We start from the raw sequence: 19,122 nt of genomic DNA, 5'->3' as shown, positions 1-19,122 counted from the left end.
TGTTTTTTTTTTTCTTTTAACCAGACCTGCTACCGTGTTGTTGCTATGATAAACTAAGATAAGGTATTAAAACTTTGAAAACTCTTTCTGTGTACCGACTTTCTTTGTAAATATCTCGTGTTTCAATATAGGTTTCAATGTGGGCACTTGCGGCTTTTACACGGGTGCGGCTTTTGTATGTACCAAATGGTATTTCCGTTACAAATGCACTGAGCCTTATAATCCGGTGTGCTCTGTAGGCGGGAATTTACGGTAGTTAAGATACCCTCACCAGTTAAAACATTCGGACAATAAAAGCAACATATGGTCCATCATACCATACAGCTGCCAGACGCGGACCTTGTCTTCATACGGTAAGTTGTACTTCAGAGGGTCTCCGACAGGACCCTGGTAGTATGGTCTCATGATGGACTCCATGGCTGAGGTATGGACCAGGCCGATGGCGTGACCGAACTCGTGGACGGCGACCGCAAACAGGTCCATCCCGTGAGAGTCTGAAGGAAACAAAGAGTGATAGGGTTTGCCAGGGATATTACATTTCTCAGGAATGGCACTCTTTATCAAATACAGTGGAATAGCTGAAAAAGACTTAAACGCAGAAAAATCTTCAGGAAAAAATGAACCTCTAAAAGTCGTGTGAGAGCAGTTCAGAGCATCAAAGATCAAGTCAGATACTGGCATCCATGTTTTATTGGCTAATATCGCATTTGCACTTGCATGAAAGTTGAGACTTGTAAAAGTATTACATGGTTGTACAGATAACGGTCTTACAATGGAGGTAGATAATGATCTCCACGTCTATTATTTTCCATCAGGATATTTTAAAAAAAGATCACTGATAAACCAGCAATCAGGATAAGATGGCATTCGACTTTAGAGGTTTCACTGTCTTCGCTATCAACTCTATACACTGCACTCCATCAAATAAGATGAATACATCCACGTTTCCAAAGAGCAGCACGGTGCAGTTTGGGTCCCTAATCCGGCTATTTTTTCCACAGTGTGTAGGCATGATGGAGACAGCTGCATTAGCTGCATAAATAGCGTGACAGCATAGCATTATAAGATTTTAGAACCTGCCAGGAAATTTGGCATGAAAGAGAAATGGGACACAGAATCCTCTTTGTTGGAGTCCACACTAATTCTGTTTTCTTCCCATTCTTAAGATCATTTGTAGCGACGCCTCTGACTCAGACTCGCATACCGTAGCGCAGTGATTCGCAACCGTGGTGCTGTGCTTGTGAGAGCTCTTAAGAGGTGCCCTCAGAAATTTGTCTGAAAATGATTTATTACTAATTACAATTAATTGGGCCAGGTCATCCATCCATCCGGTTTCTGAGCCGCTTATCCTCATGAGGATCGCAGGAGTGCTGGAGCCAATCCCAGCTGTCATCAGCCAGGAGGTGGGGTACACCCCATTCTCAAATGAATGCCTATTTTCATAAAATAAGAATTTATTATACTGCAATTTCCGGCCTATAAACTGTGACTTTTTTTTTTCTTTTTTTTTTTTACACGCTTCCAACCCTGCGGCTTATGCGCTGATGCGGCTGATTTGTGCATTTTTTTCTAACGGCCGCAAGGGGGCACTCGAGCAGAAAAGGTAAGAGTGACAGCGGTGGAATATATGTGCCGAGGAAGTGACTTTTACCGGTGTGTTTTTTTTAACCGGTCCTGTTAGTGCTGTCCTACTGTGTTGCTGTGTAGTTGCCGCGGCTGTTTTTTTTTTTTTTACTGGTATGTTTTTTTTTTTTTTATTACAAGCCCTGTTCGTGCTACCAGGTAAGATAAGGTATTAAAACCCTTTCTGTGGACAGTCTTTCTTTGTAAATATCTCATGTTTCAATTTGGGTTTCAATGTGGGCACTTGCGGCTTTTACACCAAATAGTTATTTCCTTTACAGATGTACTAGGTGAGGCTTATAATCAGATGTGCTGTGCAGGCTGTAAATTATGGTAATTTTGAAACACAAAAAAATGCAATAATTTAATGAGAAAAACAAAAATGAAAAAATATTTTAATCAACACAGCTTCAAGATATTCTAAATCTTGTTCTGAATGAGGCATAAATGTTCTCCACCACCTTCCTGTGGATTGTGGCCTAGAGTGACCTGTTTCAAACCCAGTTCAGGTGTGAGATCATGTGGGTGGCTCATCTGCTTACAGTAAAAAAAAAAAAAAAAAAAAAAAAAAAGAGCCATAGCAGGTTAAATCTCACACTGTAGCGTGTGCGGCAGGGAGATAACTTTGCTAAACCTCCCCGAGTCCATGGATGCCAGTCAGAGGCAACGAGCAGATCGATGCCTCTGGGGGTTCAGGCTACTCAAACGAAGTAGCCTCCTTAATTCTGTCCTGACCCTGAGCTTTTGTACAAAACTGAGGCTTTTCAGAAACATGGCGCACTTGCATGCCAAGGTAAAGTGAAGCTAAACTAGCATAAAGACCCTGAAGACTGCAACCCTAGCTTGACACATAAAGGGAGACACTCTCATCCTTTCAGATCCCACCTGAGACCTTCACAAGACAAACGGCGCTTATAATCTACAGGAACGCAAGGTGCAGACAGTACAGGTGAACAAAAGGAGGGATTGAGAGAGAGAACAAGGGATTTGAACCAATCATGCACCAAAGCGTCATGTTCAGAACCCATGCGAGGCTAAATGAATCCTGCCCGCGGACACAGCGGAAGTGTAGAGAATTTGGCGACTAAAGGCAGAGTGAGCTCTGTGAAGCTCCACGGGGGATTGAAAATTCTTTTATGCTTAGGAATCAAGGCTTTTCACCAACAGATCCACAAGTGAATCATTAAATAGCTTTTATACCAACCCAAATGTTTTTTTTTTCTTCATTGCACAGAAACGATGGCATATCCTTGCACTCACAGACTTCAAACACGCTCTCGGTTTACCTCAACATATTTTTCTTTCTGGAGAAAAGGGTAAAAAGATGAATAGAAAAAAGTTTTTTTTTTTCCTCCTCAACTTCGCCACTATGGGATGATGACATTTTTGTACCAATTACCTTATCAAAAGTGCGACACAATTCCAGTTAATAGAAGCTGGAAGTTGAGTAAGCCCATGGAGAAAGCAATATTATTTACTTTCATTCAAATTGTGTTTTACAGCATATCTCGACTCACACAATATTTCCAAGCACAAAAATGATAAATGAACATTTTAATTTTTCACTCCATTTTCTTTTGCAGCATATGCAGGTACACCACAGTCGAACAATTCACCTGCCTAATGAAGCTTTTGTTTCACTCGAGATAATTAGTTGTCAGCAGCAGGTTGCTTCAAGGGTAATAATTAATACAAGCCTTTCGATGCCCATCAGCGCAAATCCGCCACTTTTTGGACCTCGCTTATTTGATATGGGTCTTAACGGAGGTCAGATACAGCGAGGGTGAACTGGTCCAGTAAATGCACTGCTTAATATTCCACGATTCAGCATCATCACGCACATTAGGAGTTGGCCTTAGCAGTCCAAGATTTAATGTCCCACTGAGAACAATGCACTCCGACAAGGTGGAAGGGAATTAGCGAAAGCAATTACTCAGCGTTGGATTTGATCCGATAAGGTCCATTTCTCTCGAGATGATTACAGAGCTCAAGCGCTAACATTCAGATGACCTAACAAGTTCTTGAAGACATCAGTGCGCCTTTTGCGAAAGTTGAACAATTTATGGATCAGCTAGCTTGGCAGGAGCACAGCTGAGCTTAACATCTGTTGTCTGGACGGATGCGCAGATGCAGTGATAAACGCGTCTGGTGAGACTTGAGGAGGGCATTGGGGGACAGCAGCAAGCATGCAAGTATGGAAGATGTGTGTAACTTGAGGAAATTAGTGTCGCATCCTCCCAAGCGCCCAGCCAATGCACTCTATTGTATTTGGCCAAAGAGCCCCAGTCACTTCGAACCTACATTAAGTGTTCCCACCCTTAGTCCTAAAAGATTGCATTCCCAGGTGGCCTAATAACTTGTCTATGACAAGCTATTATCAAAGGAGTCCAAGGAACTACAATAACATCACCTTTAATTCACACTTATCACACAAGTGAGGCAGTCTTTATCTACCCACCTATAGCAAAGCCAAAGCAGATTTATTTGTACAGCGGATTTCAAACATAAGGCAACTCAGTGTGGATTATATGATTAAAAGTATTTTGAAAATAAAGAAAAGAATATACAGAGTGCTTGGCCCATGGCCCATTGATTGATGAGAACTTCTGATGCCGAGCTTCTTGCCAATACTTCCGGAAGCAGAGCCCGCAACGTGGAAAACAAGCAAATGCCCTTTATCTTAAAGTCTATGACAGCGCAACTCTCACCGACAAGTCACTTCTGTATATGTGACGGATTGGCGTATCAATAAACATTCCCCTGCCCCACACAACTTTTCAATTCTTGATGAAAACTTGACGAAACAAGAAGCGTGCCCCAGAGCGTTGCGCAAAACCATCCGAGATATCGAACCATCGATCGAGCATTACATTTATCGGCCGTCCGTCGATGCAGAGGAATACAGGCGGGGCCTCTCGGCGATCCATCGAACCACCGTAGCCGAAGGGATGGCCGGCTACAAACCCAACATCGTGTTGGGCGGCTACCCGCCTCCAGTAGCCGAATCGACAACAACATCGTCGATAAATGCCCATTGTGTGACGTCGCCCCCCACGATGCGCATCGTCTCTTCAACTGTGTTCAAAAACCGACCACGCTGACGGTGGAACACGTGTGGATGTGGCCCGTTTTCTGGACCTTGATACGGAATAACGACCGTCGTAGTTGGCGACAATAACAACATAAATTTTCAACTAAGTGAAACATTAGACTCTGGTTGTACTATACATCTTCCAATTAAGGATTATGGAGGCCACTGTGCTCTTAGGAACCTTAAGCGGAGCAGAACTATTATTTTTTTTTGTAATCTGGCCAGATCTGTTCCTTGCCACAATTCTGTCTCTGAGCTCTTCAGGCAGTTCCTTTGACCTCATAATTCTCATTTGCTCTGATCTGAACTGTGAGGTGAAACCTTTTCTATAGACAGGTGTGTGGTTTTCCTAATCAAGTCCAATCAGTATCGTCAAACACAGTTGGACTCCATTGACGGTGTACAACCATATCAAGGATGATCAAAAGAAATGAACTGCAACCCAGTTAAATATCTAAGTTCACAGCAAAGGGTGTGAATATTTCTTTTTTTTTTTTTTTTTGGGTAAGTCTGCAAAAATCTCAACAATTCAATTTTTTTTCCTGTCAATATGGGGTGCTATATGTAAATTAATGAGAAACAAAGAACAAATGGTTTGTGCAAATGGCTGCATTAAAACATAGTGACAAATTTAAGGGGTCTGCATCAGTGTTCCCTCAAAATTTTCACGCGTCTGAGCAAACACACTAAAGCCATGAGCGCTCCTTTTGACCACTGTGAGCAACATCAGACGTATCCAATCTGGTCAGATTAGTGTCATCCATTGAAGTTACCTGGCTCATTAAAGGGTTCAGAACATCAGAACATTTTTAAGAATAATTTTGTGTTTTTGCAAACTTACACTGAAAATGTCAACAAACAAAAAAAAATACATCACAATAAAAATACATACCAAGCCAACTATTAACTATTAATTGGAAATGTCGCTTCCAACTTTGTTTCTTCTTTTTTTTTTAAACCCACAATGATATCCCCATCTGTTTTCCTAGGTGTAAAACTGGATTATTGCTTGAAGAATATCTTTCGCAATGCATGTTGAAAGCTGAATGATGCTCCAAAACACTTTTAAGGTTAAACCCATTCATGGGCAGGGTGGCAATTTTTTGTCTTATTGAGATAAAAGTCTAACAGGCCACACTCAAGGAAATAACACTTGTTTTTCGTTTATGGTTAAGTTAAGGGCAAAAAAGATGTACCCTCTCGCAGGCAGACGGGTATGTTATCAGTTCTGTGAAGTGGTACGTACATATGAGAGATATATTTTTTATAATTAATTCTTATTCTAGAATGACACTTACGCATTAATAATACTGATGGATTAGCATTTTGAAGACAAACTTGATTGCATACTGACCTTTCTCCCTTTCTTATCTTGGAAAACGCTACATGTGTACTTGAGGCAGCCAAGTTGTGTCAGGAAGGAAAGCGAAATAACTCCGTGCTAACGTTGACCGATGAGTTATCCTCTCCTGATAGCAAAATTATGGCTTCAGATTAAAACCCTTAAATATTTTGATATACTGAAGGAGATAATGCATGAAAATCATGATGTCCCAAAAATGGGACGCTCCCCACAAATGGGTTAAATTCATGTTATGTTGCCTCTTATATTTACAATACAGAATTAGCTTTTTGGGCAATGTATCGTCTGTGCTTTCCTCCTCAGTCAGGTTGTGCCGAGGTGGAATTTTAACATTACACACAATCTCATCCTGAACTTTCTACTTTGGCTTCAGACAAGACCTTTCTTGCTCAAAAAAGGGAAGATCTTGTCTCGTTTCACCACTTTTTCTTCCATTATTCACATACTCCAGTGTTTGTGATTATAAGTGTACCCCTTTAAAATGGAGGGGGGTGATGTCAGGTAAACTAGGAAGTAGAGTGTGTGGCCTGGTGTGGCCGAGCAGCAGCTCTTTGTGAGAGGCAGTGTGCTGCCGTGTTTAAAAAAAACAAACACAAAAAACCCCATGTCAGGCTGTAGTTCACTGCGCTGGATCTGTTTCCCTCTGCGCTGAGAGTGTGCGACAAGTGTGCAAATGCGCAGTTGCGCAGCTTAGAGGGAACATCGGTCTGCATACTTTTCGTACCACTGTCTATTCATATCAGATGCACAGCTCAAGTCTGGTGAAAGTGGCGACTTCCAAAGCCAAACAATACGCTGACATTAAGAGGTAGTTGGACATACTTTATAGCATAGATGAGTGTTTGCTTTTTAGATTAAAAGGTTTGATGCACTTGGATGCAAATTTCACCCATGAGGGGCTTCATCACAGTGGGGGTTTGGCTTAAAAGCAGAAACAACTTGCAAAGCTCGATGATTCATAGACAGAACCGTCCCCCTCATACACACACACACACACACACACTGAAGGCCGCTTGAATCTCCTTAGTACCACCACTGACTCTCACTAAATAGTTAAAGGCTGATGAAAATAACATTGATGTTTAGAGCAAACAGCACTTAAAGTCTTCAAACATCACAGTGTCATCTGCGGTCCAGGTACATGCTTCCTTTCACGATGGCGCAACCATTTTGTTGGTTTGTCTTTTCACTTAGTGGAATCTCAGTATGTTCCAAAAAAGTAAGATAGCTTTTATTTACACAACACTTTTTACAACACAATTACAAAGCAGTTCACAGATACATTCAAACTTGAGAAAGACAAAGAGTAGAAAAACATGTTGACAAAGTTAAGACAAGGTAGAAAAGCTGCCAAAGAAATCTGAAAACAGTCTTGGGAATTAGTAGTTCTAAGCTTTTGGAAGATGGTTCAAAAGAGGTGGGGTGCAAATCAGTTCTTGATTTGTGCAGGGGTTAGATACTGGAGAAGGCCAAGATTTGTGATTCAGACAGGTCGTGTACTGGAATGAAAAATGAGGTCAGAGGTCATGTAGTGGAATGACAAACGAGCGCAGAAATTATCGTAGCTAGGGGTGAGGTTATGTCGTGCTTCATAAGTAATGGACAGCTTTCTCGTGGTTTATTCGGATTTTTACTGGAAGCCAATGGAGAGAAGCAAGAAAGAGTATAATAGGGACCTCCAGCTAGTTCTTGTTAGAAGTCTAGCTCCTGTATTTTAGATTTACTGCAAGCGTTTTAGAAAATACTGACTAATGCAGGTGTAGAGGACGTTATAGTAGTCAGATCGAGAGAAGATAAACACATAGATTAATTGTTCAACAACTGCAGGCATCAAAATATTTCTTAACTGAAGAAAACAGCACTGGACAGGTTTATTGAGACGATGGTAAAATGTAATATACTGGTCTATGATGACATTGAAATTCTTAGCAATGCATTTAATGTTCTGGTGAAGTCAGCCAATAAACTGAGCAGCAGGCGTGACAAAGATTTCAGATTTAATTAAATGAACTTGGCATTGTCTGGGGTTCAGATGAAGATAATTTTGACCCGTCCACTCTTTGGTATGAGCAAAACTATCACGGGAGGACGTCAGTTGGTTAATGATATTGGGCTTGGCAGAGAAAGACATCTGTGTATTATCAGAATAGCTGCGGTGTTACATTTCAGAATAGCGGCTGAACAACTGACACAACTGGGGGAGCATGTACCGTACAGTGAAAATGAGACTTGACCAAGGACAGAACCCAGAGGGAAAATTAAAGTCTACAAAAACAGTGGTTTGACTGTAATTTAAATGGACGAGAAAACTGTGAAAACATGCAGGTAAGATCTGACATGCACAGAAATATATAGTGAATATCCCACTCATCAATGCATTTTCTGAGCCGCTTATCCTCACGAGGGTCGTGGGAGTGCTGGAGGCAATTCCCAGCTGTCATCGGGCAGTAGGCAGAGTACACCCTGAAATGGTTGCCAGCCAATCGCAGGGCAAACGGAGACAGACAACAGTCGTGCTCACAATCACACCTAGGGGCCATTTTAGAGTGTCCAATTAATGTTGCATGTTTTAGGGATGTGGGAGGAAACCGGAGTGCCTGGAGAAAAACCCACACAGGCATGGCGAGAACATGCAAACATGCCCTGCGATTGTTTAGCAACCAATTCAGAGTGTACCCCGCTTCCTGCCCAAAGATACCTGGGATAGGCTCAAGCACTCATGCGACCCTAGTGAGGATAAGTGGCTCAGATAAAGGAAGGATGGATGGATAAACAGCAATGATATTTTAGACATAGTATAAAACACGTTGAAAATTCCACAAATGACCAATCTGGACTCTTGTGCCGTTTTGTGTCAGAGATTATTGAAGATGGCTTTTTGTTTTCTCAAACGAATAGACAGAGGGACCTCAGCAAATGCAGTCAACTGGAGCAAAATGTGAGGACCAATAAAAATATGATCGCAACTTCATGATCAAATGCAACTGTGGCACTTTTCAAAAGATCATCTTCGGAGCATCTTTTCTTATCAGTCCATGGTTGCGTTCACTCATTTGAAGAAGGCGGTGGCGAAAGCAAAGTGTTATAACAACTAATGAATGCAGTCATATGGCCACCTCTGACCCATTTAGTCTTCAGATCGGTACACTATTACCTTGACCCCTCATTTGTGCAGCTGGTGAGGATGCCCCCCCATTGCTACTTGCACACATAAGACACAGTGCTTGCTTGTCGAGGCACGACTGCACCCCGGTGAGAGATCTACAGTCATGGGCCAAGCTGAGCTGCAAGTCTTGTGACATGACAGCACAGGAGTTTTGAGGCTTTGAACAATTGATGTGAGGCAAAATCTACACCAATACTTTGATAGGAAGAGTGTTTGAGCAGAGACATGGATAATGAAGCAGCTTGCTGTTAAAGCGGCTCACACGTTGACAAATGAAAAATAAATGATCCTTGATATGAAATCCTTGAAATGCTGGTGTGGTTTAAGCTACCACAGCAAATTTGTGGCTTCCAAAGACGCAATACGGTTGAGTTAATTTTGGTATAGTATGCATTTTTTTTTGTATTCCCAACGTGAAGCCTCCAAAATTAGCCATTTTTTCAGTACCCCTTTTTTTGGAACGCTGGTAGCAGTGTTCCCACTTATGGACCCACAGCTATCCAGAGATTGGTCATGAGAGAATTGCCCTCTGCGTAACAATAAAAAGGATTAAATGGGAAGAAAATAAAGATAAAATGAATCTTTAATTACAAATGCGATAATCCATTAATTGGGCCAAATCACATCCAATTAACAACTGTACTGCTTCCATTTGCTTCAAATGGGCAGGTCCAAAATGAAGTCATCCATGCTGGGAATCTATAAACAACCAGAAAAAAAGCAGGACAAACACCAATAAATGGAAAATATTGAGTGTCCTTTATATCAATACACTCCAGTGACCTTGTATACAATAAAACGCATGACACACATACTTTCGGAACATAGTTACACCTTGAAAGGACTATTTTGCCCACTATGTCTCTCAACATAGACACATTCACACAACATACTGATTGCTTTGGTTTCATCCCGAGTTTATCTTGGCGAAGGATCACTGGCTGAAATGCGTCCAGAATACAAAGTGTTGGGAAGGAAATGTCACAAAAGTGGGATAAACCACTCAGTAATCCTGCCCAAGAGTCACTGGAAGTGAGGTTGTTCACATACAGTAGCTGATTTTTGTGCAACTGGCTTGGTATCAATTGTTCTCAATGCCCAGTGACTTGAATTGATAAGGATGCAGAGCACATCGTGAAACTACTCTTTGCAGAATGCACAGAGGCACCACAGGAGGAAATAGGTGCGCATAGCAAGCTCCTGCAGGGAGAAAAGCTTTACTCGGAATAAAAAGGAGGGAGTAAGTAAAATAGTAAGCGCTTCATGACATACTGTATCAAACTGTTGGCATCCCCGTCATCTTCAAGCTACAGGCAATTCTTTGAAATTGATAGAATACACAGCACAACACAAACTATTCACTCTTGGATTTTGCAGCCAGAATAATGAATACAAAACGAGCGTTGATGCAGACAGACTCAGAGTAGCAACTAAATTGGATGCATTCAGACATGGTGTCGAGCAGCACATGCACAATGTACACAACAAAAAGGATATGTCATGATCATTGTCAGAATCCCACTCTATTTTCCCCGTGTTGGAATTACCAAGCAGACATTCAGTAAGCGTTAGGGTTCTTTCACACTGGCACCCTTTGGTCCATTTTCATCAAATTCACCGGGTATAGTTGTTCCGTTGCAATAATCCAACTCAAGCGCGCACCACGTTAACTGTTACTGTTCCAAACAAGCGAGTGCTGTTCTGTTCTGTTGAGAAAGATTAAGAGATCTGAATGGGATCAAATTGGAAAATGTCGTTTGATCTGAAACCACATCACACATGTCTTTCATTTAATATCTATCAACGTTTAGAACATTATGTGATAGCAGCTTTTTTTTTTTTTTTTAATCGCTGTGAGAAAATAAAATAAAGGATTATTTGCTCAAGCTGTGTTGCGGTGTATATTAGTGTTAGATTGTCCAAATAATTATCCGAGACGTCAACATATGTCAAAATGTTGTTTATTAGCGTCATTTCACTTAATACTCCACACTCCAAACCTTTCTGTTTACCTTCTCGCAACCACTCAGAGAAAGTGCATTGTGACACATTTGCGATTGCTTGGATTTTTTTTCCACCGGGTGAAAAGAAATCAAACGGAGAAGAAAATGGTCCAAAATTGCAGAGCCTTTCGATGTCTACTGAAAGGAGACTTACTGATGACTTACAAAGAGAAGATTAACTGTGGGTATGAAAGCACTCGTGGTTCAGGTAGGAAGTCTCGCTAATGGTCGGTTCTTAGTCCTGTCAAAGTGTCCTCAAAACAAGATACTGAACTTTCCATTTGTGGCTGGCGCTGCTTCTTTAACAACTCAGTGACACAATGAAGAAGCCTTGTTTCTGACAATAAAGCAGACCTAATTTGATGTTTGACTCAAGAACATTTGATGAGGTTTCCCAGCAGCTTTTGTTTTAATGATGAGCACCCTCCATCCTTGGGTTAACAACCCCCTCTGAGGTAGCTTTGTTGAACGCTGGAGCAAGCCTCGCAGCTTCACACACCAGATGTTTTGTTGGGTGAGATTATTTACTTTGCAAATTCATCAGAGAGCAAACAGACAAACAAACAAAAAGATGGAAGGTGAGTTTGGAAATTTTTCGTTTGTCATATTCATAACAAGCCAATCAGACAAAAAAAATGAAAAACAATTTTTGTTGCTTTGCTAGGATATAACCATGAATACTTTGGAAGCATACAAAAATGTTCTGAGCTCCGAGCATTGAGATAACATGTTGTGTATTCCAGGACTAGCCAGAAATTGGCAGGCTTCTTAGCATTTAGAGGCGCTTAGCTTCATGTCCTTATTACAAATCAGCAGCTCTCTCTCAGCGGGCAATCTTGGATGAAACACGCTTGGCTTGATTAATCAAGATAACTTTGTGCAGAGCAATCTGATGTACTTTAAAAGCATACAGAATCATTAACAACACCCTTAAGTTAGCATTAACCAGGTCACCTTCCTCCCATGCGTCTAACAAACCTGACCTGAAAGCTTGATGATGGATTTCATTTTGCATCGAGTCACCGATGTTCCTTTCTCACAGGTAAGAAGGGCATAATTCTTCTTTCCTTCGATCAATGAAGCAATTTGCATGGCAGAGTCACTCAAGGAAGTGTCAAATTCAGATATAAAAACATGAAACTAAGCACCTTCCTGACTTAACAGTATTCGTTAGTTTTTTGGAAACTATCAACCACTTTATAATGTTCATATTGCTTTTCCTCTTGCATGTAGTTGTCTTGAGCAAGGCTTGGCCACTGCCAAGTGGGGTGTGGCCCGGCCAATGCTCTGGGCAGTGACAACTGTCATCGGTCACAGCTGTCTCACATTCGGACTGTCATTAGACGGGCATTTAAGTTGGAGTTTTTGTCACTGGCATTTGCCAGTTCGTTGCTTTGCATTAGTGAGTTGCATTCACTGCCTGTGGTACTCTCCGCTTCTACACGTAAGTTAGAGTAACGCTAGCACAGCGATTCTGTGCCATTTTGTTTGATCCTGTCCTGTTGAGTTGTTAGTTTGCCCCATAGTCATCGGACCTTGCTGCACGTCTTTTGGATCCCGCCTAGCCTAGCATTTCTGTGCCTCTGCCTTGTCGGACTGCTACACCGTGTATGACCCAGTTTCTGGAATAAACCAGATTGAACACTATGCCTCTGCCTCCAAATCCTGCCTTTGGGTCCGCCCCCGCACCGGAGGTCCCTGACTTGTAATATTACAGTGGAGGATATGTTAGGAGGGTAGAATGGATCAGGAAATAATTATTTGGTCTTCGCACATGGCTGTGCTCTAGACTTGTGGTCAAATGTTTGAGTTATTCGTTGGTCCAGAATCAACTGGCATTCCAAATGTTTTTTTTACAATTTCTGGCTTTTTCAAAACAGAAAATAAAAGTTTTTGAACTCAAGTAAAGTTTGACATCCCGCGATGAAATACATCTAACTGTTCTTATTTCTGCTGCTTCTCCTTCTGCAATTAATCAGAAGTGACGCGAGGACAACAGCAACAGGGAAGGTCACATAAAAGTTCATTCTTTGAGTTTAAAGGAACACTGAAAACAGAGAAAAACACAGTTAATGTTTTATCTATCATTTGTGTGACTTCGCTGAGACATCACCACATGACAATCAGACAGGGCGACTCCATCACTTATTTTCATCTGGTTGAGTAGACCCATAATGCAGCTTTTTTTTTCATCTTCTTTTGCAAAACATCTCCAGACAGTCAAAGGAGGAACATTGTACGTGACAACTGAAGTTATTTTCACAAAAGAAACCAATTCCTCTGCCACTAACAATATATTTTTTTTTTACACCACTTTTGCAAAGCTTCAGAAATTCTGCGTCTGTGCACGAGAATGTAAAAATGCTCAAAATTCGGCAGGAGTAGAGAAGATTTTCAAAAGAAGAGATATTGTAGCGTGAGCCTTTGACAGGAAGACAAGAGACCATTCCAAGTTTGAAACGTTTCAAATGTGTATGTGCTTTCCAGATTGGACCACAAATAGGCAGGCAGGGAGGCAGGCAGGCAGGCTTCCATTTAGGGAAGCTTAGCATCATGTCCTCACTCCTCCAAATGAGGACATCTCTCAAGGGCAATCTTGGATGAAGCAAGCTTGGCTTGATCAATCAAGATAAAAGCTCAGAACAGAACCACAAGTCAAATATAGCCTGATCCTAAAAATAATGGTACAGATACTGCAATTACAAACACTGGAATAACTACAGTAATAACACGGCATTTGCTCAGTGGTACATAATAGTTGTTGACCTCAACATGTTTTTTGAAAAGTCATTGTATGTTTCTGCTGAAATTGCCTAAAATACTAATTCATCAAACAGTTGCTTCTAGCTCTGATAGACAACAAAAACTCAGTGAATAAATAAATAAATGATTAACATGAATACATCGAAACTACACACAAAGAGAAATATCTCATGCGGCTAAAAAGGAACACCACTTCAAATTAATTTACTGCCGTGTAAAGCAGCACAGGACATGACACACATTTCCAAGAGCTATTGAGAGTTCATTTGCAATATATAACCTTATTAAAATGTGTGTCCTCGTTGCAAGGCCTTTGTTCATCATGTAATGTGTATTCATAGATCTTTTATGTACTGTATTCTCAAATGATTCAGAATAGGATAAGACATTTTTAAGTGTAGTACAAGTACCACTGGTGGTACCTCGGCCTTGGTTTTTTTTTTTGTTTTTTTTAATTAACACTTTGGCCTACACTACTCCACTAATTTATTTTGATGTTGGTCATGATGGATGTACTTGAAAGGCTAAGAATTTTTTGAGGTGGTGAGTTTGAGAACCGCAAGATCATGTTACAGAAGACCTGCCCACCACCAACCTCTCCCCCGCCCCTACCTGGTGACCTGAAGGTCCAAGCCTCGTCGTCGTCGAAGTGCGTATCCCCAGCGGTGAACCTCTCTCCGGGGAAAAAGGCGTGGGCCACAGCGCCCCCAGGCCCGTCAAAGGGATAGCCATCATCATGGTCGGCCTTAGTGAAGTCGATCTGAATGTCGGCGTCGCTTCCTGCCACCTCGTGGAAGTTGAGCGGCGCGATGTCACTCCAGACCTTCAGGGCGTAGTGCATGAGAGCTCGAACGGTGTCCCTGCCCAGTAAGGCAGAGTCCTTCGGGAATGTTCTCACTCTGAGACAAGAGTGGAGAACGTATTAAAACGGGGACGTTATAGAAAATGTTATTTGTACGTAATTCTCAAGAGACCCTCTCCACCCTTATAGTGGACAAATAAATAAGTAAATCTTTACTTTTCTGCCCATTTCTTTACGTGTGCTGTGAGTGAGCTCCTCTAGATTATGCAAATTCATCTCGAAGCGGCAAATTTACATAATAACCACCAACACGTGTCCTGTACATGACTTGGCAGCTAGGTTCCAAGACCTGCATTGTCACAGAGCAGGAGAATTCTATCAAAGCCAAAAGGTAAGCAGAGCTGGAGTGTGAGCACAAATCAGGATTAGCCGACAGTGTTACCAGCATTAGCTTCTGATAACTGGCACATACTCAAATGTCGGGGCGAGGTGGGGGTTCTGTGTGGATACTATGTCTGCTTGAATGCACAGCATCTGCACACTAATTGGGAAAGTGTAATTTGGTGGCATGGTGATAAAGTGCTGCCTTTACAAGGGAAAACGCGGTTGAATCCGCATGAGCGCTCGGAATCCGATAAAGAATATGGTTAAATTAGCTGTTCAGTTGCAGCCTGTACGTCAATGGGTGGATATCTCCTGCTTATTTGGGAGTCTCAGAATGTCACATCATGCCACAAAGCCGCTAGATTTGCTGCTAGTCACGTTTCTTTTTAAATTAGTCGCTAGAGGGGTTGAAAACATCGCTAAATACGATGAACCTATCCCGCAAGAAACCCCCACTTATTCACTTTTTCTTTTTTCCCCCCTCACACCCTCGCTTGCTTTTTGGGAGTGGAGGGGAGAATCAAACTTAGTGTCAATTATTCTCATATTTTCATTATTCGCTATTCCCCCAAATAGTAGGGGTCTAGAAAAATTCGCAAATCTGAGTAGCTCTCCCTTTAGTCACATTAGCCCCACCCCCAGTTGTCATGTTAATGAAAGCTCGAGCTAAATTGCATCATACTTCCAGCAAAACTTAAAAAAAATGTGCTTGCAAGGCTTAATTGAAGGTACAGTACAGTAGGCTTATGTATGACTGTGTATATGGTGTAATAAGTAAGAATTGCATATAGATTAACATTAGACCAAATAGACATGATTGCAGCATGAAAGCAGGGAGCAGGCGGAGGAACAATTAGAAAGGTGGAGGGGCGCACTGGAAAGGAGAGGAATGAAGATTAGCCAAAGTAAAACAGAATATATGTGCATTAATGTGAGGGACGGAGGAGGAAGAGTGAGGATCCAAGGAGAAGAGATACCGGCGGTGGATGACTTCAAATACTTGGGGTCAACAATCCAGAGCAATGGTGAGTGTGGTAAGGAAATGAAGAAACGCTTCCAAGCAGCATGGAACAGTTGGTGGAAGGTGTCTGGTGTTCTATGTGACAGAAGGGTCTCCGCTAGGATGAAGCGCAAAGTTTATAAAACAGTGGTGAGGCCGGCCGTGATGTACGGATTAGAGACGGTGGCACTGAAGAAACAACAGGAAGCAGAACTGGAGGAAGCAGAAATGAAGATGTTGAGGTTCTCGCTCGGAGTGAGCAGGTTGGATAGGGTTAGAAATGAGCTCATGAGAGGGTCCGCCCAAGTTGGATGTTTTGGAGACAAGGTTAGAGAGAGCAGACTTCCATGGTTTGGAGATGTGCAGAGAAGAGGGAGTGAGTATATTGGTAGAAGGGTGCTGAGGATGGACCTCCCAGGCAAAAGAGCGAGAGGAAGACCAATAGAGAAGGTTGATGGATGTGGTGAGGGAAGACATGATGGCAGTTGGAGTTAGAGAGGAAGATGCAGGAGATAGGCTTGGATGGAAAAAGATGACACGCTGTGGCGACCACTAACAGGACAAGCCGAAAGGAAAAGAAGACCAAATCGACATGACCAGGTCTGCACACCATTATCTCGATTTCGAATGAATAAATGTACTTCAAAATCTGATGGACAGAAAGATGAGTTCTTTTCCCCCAACCTCATTCCTTCATTCACGCAATTTCCACCTTCATTTGTCCACGGGATGGGGGGGACGGCCTAGATTTTGTACATCAACAGTTGACACACGCATTCGCGACATCAACCATAAATTATGCTTGTAACTGTTCAAATGAAGAGAGGCTGAGTAAAAGAGCAGACGAATGGGGAGTCGTCTTCAGCTCCTTCCCGTGGCTGTGCAGCTCCACAGAGGCACGAGATGACCTCACCAATGCTAAGTAGGCTACATGAACATAATTCACCCACAAACACGCATTATTGGCCTATTCTGTGGAGAAGTGTGCCAATTACCCTCCTAATTTGAAATGAAGCATCCCCTCGAGTGCACACGACAGCAAGGACACACCCTCTCATGACACTCATAGAGCCACTAGACACTCAAACTCACACATTTGAAACTATTCCGCTGACAGAGATGCGGTCCCATGCTGTGTTACAAAAGAGTCAGCACATTTATGTCACAGACTAACACACACAGAGCCACGAGTTTTGTCATTCAGGCGGAAGATGAAGGTCTCAAAATTAAAGGACTGAATGAATCATCCACCTTGTCACATTTCTCCCTCTTCTTTGCTTCTCACTCTTTCCTTGCGCATCACCATTATTAGTAATCAACCGAGACGGATATGCGAGACATTAAAAAGTTAGCTTTTGTTTTGATTCCACTATCCAATTTCCAAGAATGTGACCCATTATGAGAACTAGGTAGATCAATATCCTTTTCAAGAGACACAAGGCCAGTATTCTATTGTTCCGTATGATATACATACGACACGATGCAATTTTTAGCATTAATATCCCTGTAAAGGGAAAATAAATATGCGTCCTAGATTTGACAGACCGCAGAGAACATTTTTCACGACCCTAGCAAATTTGAATCATTAAAAAACATTGCCAAGTATAATAAATGAGACTTTAATATTGTAAAACAAAAAACAAAAGAAAATCAATTAAATCAATTCAGCAAACACTGTGCGTGTCTGCCCCTCACCCCCAAATCAAATAGCACTATTATGACCGGGAAAAAATGATGCTACTTCACATAGCATCTTTCCTTTGGCCATACATGACTACATCTATATATCTATATCACTAATTTCTGGACTATAACCCGGAGCTGATTATCAGCCTCACCCAGAACATTTTTAAAGGAAAAACATTTTGTATGTACAGTACATAAGGGGCGCCCGTCTATAAGCCGCACGTGCCCACATTGAAACATTAGAAAAACAGGACACAGAAAGAGTTTTCAAAGTTTTAATAATATACCTTAGCTTTTCAAACATAGCCTGTGACGCGGCAGTAACACAGTAGCAACACAGTTCAGGCACCTGCTTTTATTACCTCTGAAAGCTTTTTTCGTCTTTATAGTGCTCCAGTTCTTCCCGCTGCAATTTCCAGTGTCTCATCATCGATTCATTTATGCAAAGTTTACATGCAGCAACTGTGTTTCCTTCTTTATCGGCCAGCTCGATTGCTTTTAACTTGAAAGCTGCGTCATATGCATTTCTTCTTGCATTTTCCAGGATGAGGGTCTGTTCATGCTAATATTATTCATGCAGAAAGCGCAAAGTTGTGTCTTCCACATATACTCCACCTGTCTCAGTCTTAACTTTTCTGGTCGAGCTCCCCTGGCGGCCGTTTAAAAAAAATGCATAAATTAGCTGCATCATTGCATAAACTGCAGGGTTGAACGCATGACAAAAGTCGCAAATTATAGTCTGGAAATTACAGTATGCTTTTAAAGCCTCGGGTGGCTGAAACACATCTCACAGACAATGAGGCGCTATTGCAGCCATTCCAGCCGAAAGCACTGGTCCACACGCTGCCTGTCAGCTCACCCAAAAAGCGGTGATACCAGCAGATTATCCAAAGGGAAGATGTCTTTTTGATGCGTAGGCATGGCGAGCTAACAAAGCCTTGTTGCAACACCACTAGATAATCACTGATGTGAATGAGCGCGCTCAAGTTTTTAGAGGAGCCGAGAACGCATTTTAGCCCCACCCCCAATAAAAAACAGAAAAACTGAAATTGTAAACAGTTTAATGCCATAGCGCCAAATCTGAGTACTATATAGTTCTAAGTCTTTACACGTTTTCAGGAATTATCTATAAATGTGCATAATGTAGCACGGGGCTTATACAAGAAAAACAACTTTTTAATTTAGGAGACAGCCATGTTATTTATGAAATATGCAAGAAACTGAGGACACTTTTTAGCTGG

At 41.8% G+C, this 19,122-nt stretch overlaps 1 protein-coding gene across 1 annotated transcript in view; it reads right to left on the bottom strand.

Annotated features, from left to right (window-relative positions):
• LOC133515318 (matrix metalloproteinase-17-like) overlaps nucleotides 1-19,122 on the bottom strand; it is a 57,226-nt gene that overhangs the window by 13,223 nt on the left and 24,881 nt on the right. Inside the window, exons 4-5 of the mRNA XM_061847776.1 lie at nucleotides 14,622-14,908; nucleotides 318-494 (exon numbers count right to left, since the gene is read on the bottom strand). Coding sequence (XP_061703760.1) covers nucleotides 318-494; nucleotides 14,622-14,908 — 464 coding nt within the window. The remainder of the gene's footprint in view (nucleotides 1-317; nucleotides 495-14,621; nucleotides 14,909-19,122) is intronic.

Source organism: Syngnathoides biaculeatus, chromosome 17 (assembly GCF_019802595.1).
Source record: "Syngnathoides biaculeatus isolate LvHL_M chromosome 17, ASM1980259v1, whole genome shotgun sequence".
NCBI lineage: Eukaryota > Metazoa > Chordata > Actinopteri > Syngnathiformes > Syngnathidae > Syngnathoides > Syngnathoides biaculeatus.
The sequence above is the reverse complement of the archived record's forward strand: the minus strand, read 5'-3'. Positions and strand labels throughout refer to the sequence as shown.